At 39.5% G+C, this 14,049-nt stretch overlaps 1 protein-coding gene across 3 annotated transcripts in view; it reads left to right on the forward strand.

The window, feature by feature from the left end:
• The window catches only part of Nkain2 (sodium/potassium transporting ATPase interacting 2), a 1,205,517-nt gene extending 1,192,070 nt beyond the window's left edge, over window positions 1–13,447 (forward strand). For 2 of the 3 annotated variants that reach the window (NM_001432842.1, NM_001432843.1), the window contains 2 exon segments: window positions 7,674–7,755; window positions 11,050–13,447. In NM_001432842.1, the coding sequence (NP_001419771.1) occupies window positions 7,674–7,755; window positions 11,050–11,059 (92 nt within the window). In that variant the 3' untranslated portion in view covers window positions 11,060–13,447. 3 annotated transcript variants of the gene reach the window in all.
• The last annotated feature ends 602 nt before the right edge of the window (window positions 13,448–14,049 follow it).

The raw sequence follows: 14,049 nt of genomic DNA on the forward strand, positions 1-14,049 counted from the left end.
GGGAACAAAAATATTTATAGGAGGGAATATGGAGGCAGAGTTTGGAGCAGCGACGGAAGGGAAAGAACGACCATTCAGAGCCTGCCCCACAGGTGATATATATCACCAAGACTAGTTAAGACTGATGAAGCTAAGAAGACCATGCTGACAGGAACTGGATATAGATGTCTCCTGAGACACAGCCAGAGCATGTCAAATACAGAGGCAAATGCTATCAGCGAACCACTGAACTGAGAACAGGACCCCTATTGGAGGAATTAGAGAAAGAATTGAAAGCGCTGAAGGGGCTTGCTACCCCATAAGAACAACAATGTCAACCAACCAGAGCTCCCAGGGACTAAACCACTACCTAAAGATTTTTTTTTTGCATGTGCTAGAATTAAATGAATTTATTAGATATATAATATCCATTTATATTACATATGAATATATAGGAGGGTGGGCATCTTTGCACTCGTGTGGAGCTAGAAGACAGATTTATGAGAGTTGCTTCTCTCCCCTACCACGTGGGTCCTAGGGCTCCAACTTCTCAGGGCTAAACTCATGTTGTCAGGCATGCAAGTGCCTTTACTCGCCAAGCCGTCTCCACAGCTGACCATTCCTTAGATTCTGATTTTCAGGTGTCAGTGGTTTTACTGATGTTTATGAGAGTCTCTTGAGTAGTTCAATAGTCAATACAACACCTTTCTTTTTTTTTATTAACTTGAGTATTTCTTATATACATTTCGAGTGTTATTCCCTTTCCCGGTTTCTGGGCAAAAATCCCCCTCCTCCCACCCCCCTCCCCTTCCTTATGGGTATTCCCCTCCCAACCCACCCCCCCATTGCCGCCCTCCCCAGAACAGTCTAGTTCACTGGGGGTTCAGTCTTAGCAGGACCCAGGGCTTCCCCTGCCACTGGTGCTCTTACTAGGATATTCATTGCTACCTATGAGGTCAGAGTCCAGGGTCAGTCCATGTATAGTCTTTAGGTAGTGGCTTAGTCCCTGGAAGCTCTGGTTGCTTGGCATTGTTGTACATATGGGGTCTCGAGCCCCTTCAAGCTCTTCCAGTTCTTTCTCTGATTCCTTCAACGGGGGTTCTATTCTCAGTTCAGTGGTTTACTGCTGGCATTTGCCTCTGTATTTGCTGTATTCTGGCTGTGTCTCTCAGGAGCGATCTACATCCGGCCACTGTCGGTCTGCACTTCTTTGCTTCATCCATCTTGTCTAATTGGGTGGCTGTATATGTATGGGCCACATGTGGGGCAGGCTCTGAATGGGTGTTACTTCAGTCTCTGTTTTAATCTTTGCCTCTCTCTTCCCTGCCAAGGGTATTCTTGTTCCCCTTTTAAAGAAGGCGTGAAACATTCACATTTTGATCATCTGTCTTGAGTTTCATTTGTTCTAGGCATCTAGGGTAATTCAAGCATTTGGGCTAATAGCCACTTATCAATGAATGCATACCATGTATGTCTTTCTGTGATTGGGTTAGCTCACTCAGAATGATATTTTCCAGTTCCAACCATTTGCCTACGAATTTCATAAAGCCCTTGTTTTTGATAGCTGAGTAATATTCCATTGTGTAGATGTACCACATTTTCTGTATCCATTCCTCTGTTGAAGGGCATCTGGGTTCTTTCCAGCTTCTGGCTATTATAAATAAGGCTGCAATGAACATAGTGGAGCATGTGACTGTCTTATATGTTGGGGCATCTTTTGGGTATATGCCCAAAAGAGGTATAGCTGGATCCTCAGGCAGTTCAATGTCCAATTTTCTGAGAAACCTCCAGACTGATTTCCAGAATGGTTGTACCAGTCTGGAATCCCACCAACAATGGAGGAGTGTTCCTCTTTCTCAGCATCCTCGCCAGCATCTGCTGTCACCTGAGTTTTTGATCTTAGCCATTCTCACTGGTGTGAGGTAAAATCTCAGGGTTGTTTTGATTTGCATTTCCCTAATGACTAAAGATGTTGAACATTTCTTTAGGTGTTTCTCAGCCATTCGGCATTCCTCAGAAGTGAATTCTTTGTTTAGCTCTGAACCCCATTTTTTAATAGGGTTATTTGTCTCCCTGCGGTCTAACTTCTTGATTTCTTTGTATATTTTGGATATAAGGCCTCTATCTGTTGTAGGATTGGTAAAGATCTTTTCCCAATCTGTTGGTTGCCGTTTTGTCCTAACCACAGTGTCCTTTGCCTTACAGAAGCTTTGCAGTTTTATGAGATCCCATTTGTCGATTCTTGATCTTAGAGCATAAGCCATTGGTGTTTTGTTCAGGAAATTTTTTCCAGTGCCCATGTGTTCCAGATGCTTCCCTAGTTTTTCTTCTATTAGTTTGAGTGTGTCTGGTTTGATGTGGAGGTCCTTGATCCACTTGGACTTAAGCTTTGTACAGGGTGATAAGCATGGATCGATCTGCATTCTTCTACATATTGACCTCCAGTTGAACCAGCACCATTTGCTGAAAATGCTATCTTTTTTCCATTGGATGGTTTTGGCTCCTTTGTCAAAAATCAAGTGACCATAGGTGTGTGGGTTCATTTCTGGGTCTTCAATTCTATTCCATTGGTCTATCTGTCTGTCTCTGTACCAATACCATGCAGTTTTTATCACTATTGCTCTGTAATACTGCTTGAGTTCAGGGATAGTGATTCCCCCTGAAGTCCTTTTATTGTTGAGGATAGTTTTAGCTATCCTGGGTTTTTTGTTATTCCAGATGAATTTGCAAATTGTTCTGTCTAACTCTTTGAAGAATTGGATTGGTATTTTGATGGGGATTGCATTGAATCTGTAGATCGCTTTTGGTAAAATGGCCATTTTTACTATATTGATCCTGCCAATCCATGAGGATGGGAGATCTTTCCATCTTCTAAGGTCTTCTTCAATTTCTTTCTTCAGTGTCTTGAAGTTCTTATTGTACAGATCTTTTACTTGCTTGGTTAAAGTCACACCGAGGTACTTTATATTATTTGGGTCTATTATGAAGGGTGTCGTTTCCCTAATTTCTTTCTCAGCTTGTTTCTCTTTTGTGTAGAGGAAGGCTACTGATTTATTTGAGTTAATTTTATACCCAGCCACTTTGCTGAAGTTGTTTATCAGCTTTAGTAGTTCTCTGGTGGAACTTTTGGGATCGCTTAAATATACTATCATATCATCTGCAAATAGTGATATTTTGACTTCTTCTTTTCCGATCTGTATCCCCTTGACCTCCTTTTGTTGTCTGATTGCTCTGCTAGGACTTTGAGAACTATATTGAATAAGTAGGGAGAGAGTGGGCAGCCTTGTCTAGTCCCTGATTTTAGTGGGACTGCTTCAAGTTTCTCTCCATTTAGTTTAATGTTAGCAACTGGTTTGCTGTATATGGCTTTTACTATGTTTAGGTATGGGCCTTGAATTCCTATTCTTTCCAGGACTTTTATCATGAAGGGGTGTTGAATTTTGTCAAATGCTTTCTCAGCATCTAATGAAATGATCATGTGGTTTTGTTCTTTCAGTTTGTTTATATAATGGATCACGTTAATGGTTTTCCGTATGATAAACCATCCCTGCATGCCTGGGATGAAGCCTACTTGATCATGGTGGATGATTGTTTTGATGTGCTCTTGGATTCGGTTTGCCAGCATTTTATTGAGTATTTTTGCGTCGATATTCATAAGGGAAATTGGTCTGAAGTTCTCTTTCTTCGTTGGGTCTTTGTGTGGTTTAGGTATAAGAGTAATTGTGGCTTCATAGAAGGAATTCGGTAGTGCTCCATCTGTTTCAATTTTGTGGAATAGTTTGGATAATATTGGTATGAGGTCTTCTATGAAGGTCTGATAGAATTCTGCACTAAACCCGTCTGGACCTGGGCTCTTTTTGGTTGGGAGACCTTTAATGACTGCTTCTATTTCCTTAGGAATTTTGGGGTTGTTTAACTGGTTTATCTATTCCTCGTTTAACTTCGGTACCTGGTATCTGTCTAGGAAATTGTCCATTTCCTGAAGATTTTCAAGTTTTGTTGAATATAGGCTTTTATAGTAAGATCTGATGATTTTTTGAATTTCCTCTGAATCTGTAGTTATGTCTCCCTTTTCAATTCTGATTTTGTTAATTTGGACACACTCTCTGTGTCCTCTTGTTAGTCTGGCTAAGGGTTTATCTATCTTGTTGATTTTCTCAAAGAACCAACTTTTGGTTCTGTTGATTCTTTCTATGGTCCTTTTTGTTTCTACTTGGTTGATTTCAGCTCTGAGTTTGATTATTTCCTGCCTTCTACTCCTCCTGGGTGTATTTGCTTCTTTTTGTTCTAGAGCTTTTAGGTGTGCTGTCAAGCTGCTGACATATGCTCTTTCCTGTTTCTTTCTGCAGGCACTCAGCGCTATGAGTTTTCCTCTTAGCACAGCTTTCATTGTGTCCCATAAGTTTGGGTATGTTGTACCTTCATTTTCATTAAATTCTAAAAAGTCTTGAATTTCTTTCTTTATTTCTTCCTTGACCAGGTTATCATTGAGTAGAGCATTGTTCAATTTCCACGTATATGTGGGCATTCTTCCCTTATTGTTATTGAAGACCAGTTTTAGGCTGTGGTGGTCCGATAGCACGCATGGGATTATTTCTATCTTTCTGTACATGTTGAGGCCCGTTTTTTGACCAATTATATGGTCAATTTTGGAGAAAGTACCATGAGGAGCTGAGAAGAAGGTATATCCTTTTGCTTTAAGATAGAATGCTCTATAAATATCCATTAAGTCCATTTGGCTCATGACTTCTCTTAGTCTGTCTACGTCTCTGTTTAATTTCTGTTTCCATGATCTGTCCATTGATGAGAGTGGGGTGTTGAAATCTCCCACTATTATTGTGTGAGGTGCAATGTGTGTTTTGAGCTTTAGTAAGGTTGCTTTTACGTATGTAGGTGCCCTTGTATTTGGGGCATAGATATTTAGGATTGAGAGTTCATCTTGGTGGATTTTTCCTTTGATGAATATGAAGTGTCCTTCCTTATTTTTTTTGATGACTTTTAGTTGAAAATTGATTTTATCTGATATTAGAATGGCGACTCCAGCTTGCTTCTTCCGACCATTTGCTTGGAAAATTGTTTTCCAGCCTTTCACTCTGAGGTAGTGTCTGTCTTTGTCTCTGAGGTGTGTTTCCTGTAGGCAGCAGAATGCAGGGTCCTCGTTGCGTATCAAGTTTGTTAATCTATGTCTCTTTATTGGGGAGTTGAGTCCATTGATGTTGAGAGATATTAAGGAATAGTGATTATTGCTTCCTGTCGTATTCATATTTGGATGTGAGGTTATGTTTGTGTGCTTTCATTCTCTTTGTTTTGTTGCCAAGACGATTAGTTTCTTGCTTCTTCTAGGGTATAGCTTGCCTCCTTATGTTGGGCTTTACCATTTATTATCCTTTGTAGTGCTGGATTTGTAGAAAGATATTGTGTAAATTTGGTTTTGTCATGGAATATCTTGGTTTCTCCATCTGTGTTAATTGAGAGTTTTGCAGGATACAGTAACCTGGGCTGGCATTTGTGTTCTCTTAGGTTCTGTATGACATCTGTCCAGGATCTTCTGGCCTTCATACTTTCTGGCGAAAAGTCTGGTGTGATTCTGATAGGTCTGCCTATATATGTTTCTTGACCTTTTTCCCTTACTGCTTTTAATATTCTTTCTTTATTTTGTGCGTTTGGTGTTTTGACTATTATGTGACGGGAGGTGTTTCTTTTCTGGTCCAATCTATTTGGAGTTCTGTAGGCTTCTTGTATGCCTATGGGTATCTCTTTTTTTAGGTTAGGGAAGTTTTCTTCTATGATTTTGTTGAAGATATTTACTGGTCCTTTGAGCTGGGAGTCTTCACTCTCTTCTATACCTATTATCCTTAGGTTTGATCTTCTCATTGAGTCCTGGATTTCCTGTATGTTTTGGACCAGTAGCTTTTTCCACTTTACATTATCTTTGACAGTTGAGTCAATGATTTCCATGGAATATTCTGCTCCTGAGATTCTCTCTTCCATCTCCTGTATTCTGTTGGTGAAGCTTGTATCTACAGCTCCTTGTCTCTTCTTTTGGTTTTCTATATCCAGGGTTGTTTCCATGTGTTCTTTCTTGATTGCTTCTATTTCCATTTTTAATTCCTTCAACTGTTTGATTGTGTTTTCCTGGAATTCTTTCAGGGATTTTTGTGACTCTTCTCTATGGGCTTCTACTTGTTTATTTATGATTTCCTGGAATTCTTTCAGGGATTTTTGTGACTCCTCTCTATGGGCTTCTACTTGTTTAATTATGTTTTCCTGGAATTCTTTCAGGCATTTTTGTGATTCCTCTCTGTAGGCTTTTACTTGTTCTCTAAGGGAGTTCTTCACGTCTTTCTTGAAGTCCTCCAGCATCATGATCAAATACGATTTTGAAACTAGATCTTGCTTTTCTGGTGTGTTTGGATATTCCATGTTTGTTTTGGTGGGAGAATTGGGCTCCGATGGTGCCATGTAGTCTTGGTTTCTGTTGCTTGGGTTCCTGCGCTTGCCTCTTGCCATCAGATTATCTCTAGTGTTACTTTGTTCTGCTATTTCTGACAGTGGCTAGACTGCCCTATAAGCCTGTGTGTCAGGAGTGCTGTAGACCTGTTTTCCTGTTTTCTTTCAGCCTGTTATGGCGACAGAGTGTTCTGCTTTCGGGCGTGTAGTTTTCCCTCTCTACAGGTCTTCAGCTGTTCCTGTGGGCCTGTGTCACATGTCGGGAAGTAAACAACAGTTACGGGGTAGGACATCAGCTAGACAATGGTTAAATAAATATGAGCTATTCATCAGTTTTTCTGTCTGTACCAGTTTGGGTTTCCTCACAGTATGTTGGCTATATCAAGAGAGATCCTGCCAAAGGGAAAACCAGGAAAATAAATGACCCTTAATGAGCTATCTTAGAAACAGCATAGCATCCTTGCTCCAAACCTCAAACATGCCACAAAGCCTCTCTTCAGGTTTGAAAAGAAATAACAATCAGAGGTCCAAACCATGGCATGAGAAGAGGGCCAATATTACTTTGTAAGAACATTTGGAATAGGCAATATTCTTTTAGTCATTTTGGAAAATATCATTTGTCATATAATTCTCATTGTATCTTATTGATTCTGTCACTTAATATTTTGGTATGCAACTCATATGAGTCATTGGTTAGACTTTGTTCCACGCCTAACTTCTTATTGTGTTAGAATATAAACCACAAGATGGAATGGTAAGCATTGCCATGTCGAGTTAATTCACATGATAGTCAACCAGTACTCTGTACCTCAGAACACATAATATTAGTAGTAATGTTGCAGTTGCAACTCTAGACAATACGTGAAATTGGTTCATGATGATAAGTTTTATGTTATAACATTTGAAATGTGCTCCAAAAATGCCCTACGTTAACCAAAAAGTCATACTCTTATTTTTGATGTGCAAGAGACAATTGGACTTAGTGAGTCCAATGAAGTCTTTGTTGTTTCAGAAAGGTACACAATCTCTTCTGAGAAAGAGAACACTGTAAAGGCATAACTGAATCTCACAGTTGAAGAAAGCAAGTCGCTACCTTGAAGAAAAATTTTTCTTCTTTTTCATCATTAGTAGGTTTTAGCTTATTTAATTATTTTAAAGTTTATATTAGTAATTTTAGAAGCCTTGATCACTCATTTCTATCTATTCTGGAAAGTTAACTAACAGACGCAACTGTCCTTTTTCAGTTGATTTCATAGGTGGCTTTGATTCTTATGGATATCAAGGGCCTCAGAAGACATCCCACTTACAACTACAACCAATGTACATGTAAGTACTTGACTTAGAAGCTAGTTTTCTGGGGTATGAAAAGATAGTCAAGTAAATGTATCATGGCACAAAAAATGAAACTTTCCCTTGGTTGTTTATTTCCATTTTCTACTATTAATAGTTTTGAGTAGGATGAATCTGAAAATGTTTTCTTTGCGATTTAAAATTTATCATAAAAAGGCTGTTTTTAAAGTTTTATTTAGTCTTAAGTATCATCTATTTGACTCAAAAGCCTCTAATGTATAACAATTCTTTGAATTACCCAAAATGTGTATAGTTTGAAATTTTTCTAACAGCTGAGGTAGTTATGTGTAACTAGAGAAAACTTGCTCTCTGGCTGCCCCAGTATAGTCCCAACTAACGTTGCCTATATTCATAGCATCGTTATCAGCTCTTCATAAGAGTCTTGAGTGTTCATCTGGATGACAAATGCTTGTTCACTCTAGTGATGGCTACATATTTGAGAAATATCAAACTCTGAGCCATACTTTATCAATGTGAAAGTCAACATGAAACAGGAATCTTGGACCTGAGACTGATCAGACCCTTCACTGTAGCACTCCGGAGTACAGATAAGCAACCAGAGCCTGATTTTTATATCTGTGTCTAGGCAAATTCCCCTGGATAACAACTGATAGCAAATTCTATATCTCAGCATCAAGTGATATGCTGAATTGCAAGAGAAGATCAAAATAGAAAGTAAGCTTCCGATTCATTTTAAAATGTGAACTTCTCTTTAAAGATATGTGTTTGTCCTCGTTGTCCTCCACCATGAAGTCATTTACCTTTTGATTGCCTCAGCATGTAGGATAATGAGTGAAGTCTGGGGCTATTTCTACTCCAAAAAGATTAATCTTTAGCTACTTCTCATTGGTTTCTTTTTTAAGGAGAATGATGTATGCATTGTGCTTGACTTTTCTGTGTCCCGTGTAGTTTTCTGCAAGTGTTTGAATAGCACCACTCATTAAAAACGAATTGTATTTGTTCAGAAATCCAGCAGTCTATATGCCAGTCAAAGCATTTCCCTCTAAACAATAGATTGCACATTCTTCCTCTACAACAAAGCCACTGCCTAGTTCAAGCATCTGTGGTAAAACATTGGGTTTTCCAGTTTCATTATTTCAGAACTTTTGTCCCATCCTACACATGGCTGCCAAATTAATATTCCTGAAGCCCTCAATGAACTTTTCACTTTCCCTTCCAAAAGGTAGCAATGATTCCCGGAGTCTTGTAAAAGTACATTGACCTAGGCACAGTGTTTTATTGAAATACTGTCTCTTCAACTCTTAATATCTTTTGTGCCTCGGCCATAAGCAAGTGATGCTAGACAGTCTTAGGAACACACAGTCCTGGAGTAGAAGCTGACCAGTACCTACTGAATGAGCATAGAAACCCTAGGACCTTCCCTTAGCCACTTTTTTTCCAACAAAACTAGAATGTTTGTGTTCTCCAAAAATGACATACATTTTTCCCACTCACGTTTCTTTCCTGATTCTGTGTGTGTGTGTGTGTGTGTGTGTGTGTGTGTGTGTGTGTGTGTGTATCAAACATATTGTTTCCAATCAGGTATTTGTAATTCTAATGTTAATATTTGGACAAGAATTTATAAAAGACATCTTCATTAAGAATTAAATTCCCTAAGATCAAATTTTTCCCTAATATTCTTAAACAGAAAACTTTACATGCCAAATTAATGTAATCGGATATTGGTTTTCTCCATCAATGCATGAGAACAGTACAGATTTTGTCTTATTGCTCATTAGATTCTGATCATTTAGAAGGACTGAGATATAGGATGTTAGGGATACTTAAAGGTACATGAGGAATGACTAATCAAAATCTGGCCTTCACTTCTTCTGTAGAACATCCCATAGAAATCATCAGATCACAAAATTCTGTAGGTATTTTTTTTTTTGAGGAAACTGACCCTAGAAACAGGAAAACAGAACTCACCCAGCTTGCTAACGGTACAAGTGAAAGCACCATCTATTTTCCTGACCCTTGTTCGATGGTCTCTTCAATTTCTTAAATAGACTGTGAGCTAGCCTGGCACTGCCATTGCTGGCTTTATTTCACTCTACTGCCTAGCTAATTTGGCCGTCACATTTCCACACATGCCCCCCCCCATCTCTCTTATCTCCTCTTGACTTTACACTATTCACTGTTTAATGAGGAGATTTACAACTGTGCAACTTTCAAAATCCACCCTTCGAAAGCCACTGCCTAGTAGGATCATGTGAAAGTCAAACACGATGCACCTGTAAGCCTCATCCCAGCTAAGAGGCAGAGCCCCAAGCACGTCCTCTGTCTTTGTCATTTGGAGTATACCTTTCCTGTAAACTCGACATAAATATGTCTTGTAAAGTAAGAGTAATTTAACCTCATGGACCAATTCAAGCATTCTAGCAATATTATATAGCCACTGGAAAGAAAAGCTGTTCTTTTGAAAGAAAGCAAATGCTAAAAAGTGATGTGCAGTTTTAGCTATGAGATTACTACTAACTACATCCAACCAATCTGCCAGCTGACTCCTGGACAAAGTTATGAAGTCACTGCCAGCAAGGACACACACTTACAGCCAATGGTTATATCATCCTCTTTGTTGGCAGTTCAATTGTGCGTGTTTTCTTGGTTTATAATTCTTCAGTTATGCAATCATATATTAGGAAGGCTCTCTCTGTCGCTGTCTCTCTCTGTTTCTCTCTGTCTCTCTCTGTTTCTCTCTGTCTCTCTGTCTCTCTCTCTGTCTCTCTCTCTGTCTCTCTCTCTCTCTCTGTCTCTCTCTCTGTCTCTCTGTCTCTCTCTCTCTCTCTCTCTCTCTCTCTCTCTTTCTACCTACCTACAGCTTGTCACATATATACAAAATAAATTGATAGCTATCAGAAATCCTCATGTCATTTCATTAATTTTCTAACAAAGTATTTTTTTATCCCAACTGGCTGATGTGTCATAGCACATATAGACATGGTGGTGTCCCCTTCCTAATAATACAAATGCCTTAAGTTCTACTAGACAGTGTGCAAAACCACTGCATCATGTTGGCAGCCGATGGCCATACATGCTCATTTTCATCTGTCCCTTGGATGATCATAGGTGACCTCTGTCAGTGACATGGCACTGAGGGATAAAGGGAAGGCAGAAACTGTTTAAAACCCAATTTGAGATCCTGCTTTCTCTTTTCCCCCAATCTCTTCCTTTTGGTTTGTTCTTATACTTAGAGAATAGGGGCTATGGGGGTGAGCGATAGGCATCTAGCATTCTCTCTTGATTACAAGCATCTTTTCTCTCTCTCAGGTCAAAATAACACAGATGGCTTCTGTCTGTCAGCCCACGGACTCCTCAAATGACTTGTGCAGTAGCCTCTTGCCTTTTATGAAGCTCAAGAAGCAAATGGATTTAAATACACATTCATGTCATCAGACCAAACAGGAAGTTTCTACATAGACACATGAGTGAAAACACACACACACACACACACACACACACACACACACACACACCACTGTCATTATCATGTACACGTCAACTACACAGGACCTCCTCTTTCTGACTGAAACTGATAAATATTCTGGACACGCCAATCCTGGATTTCCTTAACACAGGCTCCCTTCTCCCAGGCCTTTGAAGGTGAGAAAGGAGCTGTATGGGTGTCCTCTGCAGGGCCCTACTTAACCCTCTGCAGCCCAGCCAGTTGGTTCTGTGAGGTGCCAAGTTAACCCAGGCACACAAGCTTGGAACCCTGTTCTCTGCACTCCATACTATACATCTTGATTGCACCACAGCTACTTTAATTGCAAAAACCAGTCAGACAGAACACGCCGTGATGACCTTGTACCAAATGCAAAATGGCAGGTCGTTTGCCCTAAAGGCTACACCGTACATATTTGCCTTAAACCACCTGCGTTGTGTGCCCGAGACTCTCAGTGCAGACGTCCCCCAGTCACTTCCTTTAGGCGAACACACTGCTATTAATTCTGGACAATTTTGGCTCTGTCTCACATCAAGGAATAAGACTGAACCACTCAGCAGCTCCAGTGTGTCAGTAAGAAAATGGTGTTTTATCACTAAGCCACTTCCATGGTCACAGAGAGACAACCAACCAACAGCAACAATAACTGTCATCTTCATGTCTCTCAAACACGATCTTCAGATGGTGGAACAAAGTAAAACGTATTAATCTACTAAGCTCATTAATCTACTGAAAGCGGAAATGGCTTACGTGGTTGGTTTTTCTTTCTTGCACTTTCAGTGCTTTTCTAAGTCTCTCCAAGTGGCTTTTCCTAACACGGGAAAGAGTTGTGGATTTCTAGGACAGAGGCCAACTAACTATGTATTAGCTATGTTTACTCTTTTATATCTAATTCGAATCCAAGACCCAATGTAGGTGAATTTTCTTTTCTAACTTCAGCGTATGAGATTATTTTCGGGGTGGGTAGGTGGGGAACAATAGTTAACTTAGTGAAATCTTTGAGATCTCTTTGTGGTATTTGGGGGATCTGTTGTGTGTTAGACTGTATCCCAATTCCCTGTATTAGTGTGGCGGAAAAACAAAAACCTGTGCTGTTGACGTAGTTGGCAATGAGATACCTTTGGACACAATAGTAGGTCAATGTGTATATGGGATATTCTGAACTCCTAGGCAATTTATTTCGATATTTTCAAGTACTCTTTGGTTTTTACTCGTGGAAGACATAATTAGCTCAAGCTTATCAGTAACACAGATGAGTCATGTTTTTCTTGGATCTACTTGAGACACGAAAATCAAGTTTTCTTTTGCACATCACCTTCATGTGCGGTGAAATTCAGACTGGGACATTAGACATGGACAACTCTTTTTCTTTTGGTACCTACGGCTTCATTTACTGGGTTAACCCTTTTTCCATTAACCCATTCGGATCTCCATTAAGACAAGCTAGTTGCTGACTTTGCAAAGATGTTTGCAACACAAGCCCATTTAAAATCAACGAAGGAGCTAAAAATGACCATTGGAACATAAACCACATGTGCAAAAAGATTTCAACACTTACACCAGTGGTTGGTATATGTTGGTCCATACCTACATGTATGAAATGGACAGTTGCAAACATGTCAGTGAAACCTCATGTGGTGTTATTTTTTATAGTGATATGCATGTTTAATGTTTGAGGAACTAGTCACCAATGTACTGTCCTTTATTCCTAACATATAAATACTATACATGCCAGAAGCTATTCTAATGTGACTATTGAACTGAGGTTTCACTGTGTTGCTGCTGGGATGGGATTCTACCCTGCGGTACATGCGTAGGGAGGGTGTAAAATAAGCCGTCATGTTTCTTTTTAAGTTGCAGCCGACTCTCCACCAAGTCACTATTATCATCACCACCAAATTTTTCAGAAACAGTTGTTGACTACTCAGAAGTAGTCAGTGGGCAGACCTCTTCGGGAGCAGTAAGCACAGTAGTGTGATTCGAGCTGGGAAACATCAAAGCTATACAGCTGTATCCTCCTCAAAACCTGGTGAAGAATGCTATTTTTCTAGGCTGAGCTTTTGTTATAAACCTAATATTCTGAAAGCAAGGGTTAACTATCCTAATCTGTCTTTTTCTTTTTCTCCTCCTGCATTTGTTAATTCTGAATGTATTTTTAACAGAGTGATTTTTTTGACTTTACTAGTGTAATTTGCATTTTAAAAATAAATGGAAAAATGAATACGTCTCTGAGCCATCCCTTGAAAACCCTGCTTCTGCTCCTGGTCTGTGGTGATTATGTCACTGACAGCAAAACCCTCTAGTTTTGCATGCTGCTGCTGCTGCTAATGTTCTATGCAATCCATGGAGTGTTCAGCCATGAGAAGAGCTGCCAGGCCCAACACTGTTCTAGCTCAGCTGTATGTAACATCTGCTTCCATTCTGGCAACACTGGGATCCTACTTAGACCACCTACAACAGGCTTACCATCACCCACAGAATGATTTTCCTACCTTCTACAATTTTAGATTTAAGGGGCACCAGATATATATATATATATATATATATATATATATATATATATATATATATATATATATATAAATTGTTTGGGTTCAAAAGATGGCTCAGCAATTGATCACTGCTTGCTCTTCCAGAGGACCCAAGGGTGACACCCATCCCTCACTCATTGGCAACTCATGACCTTTGTAACACTAGTCCAGGGGATCCGTTGCCTGTCTTTTGGCCTTCACAGGCACTAGGCACGAAACTGGTATATAGATATACATGAAGGCAAAACATCCTTACCCATAAAATAAAATAATTACAAAAAAACATTTGGTTAA

Source organism: Rattus norvegicus, chromosome 1, assembly GCF_021556685.1.
Source record: "Rattus norvegicus strain SHRSP/BbbUtx chromosome 1, alternate assembly SHRSP_T2T, whole genome shotgun sequence".
Classification (NCBI taxonomy): Eukaryota; Metazoa; Chordata; class Mammalia; order Rodentia; family Muridae; genus Rattus; species Rattus norvegicus.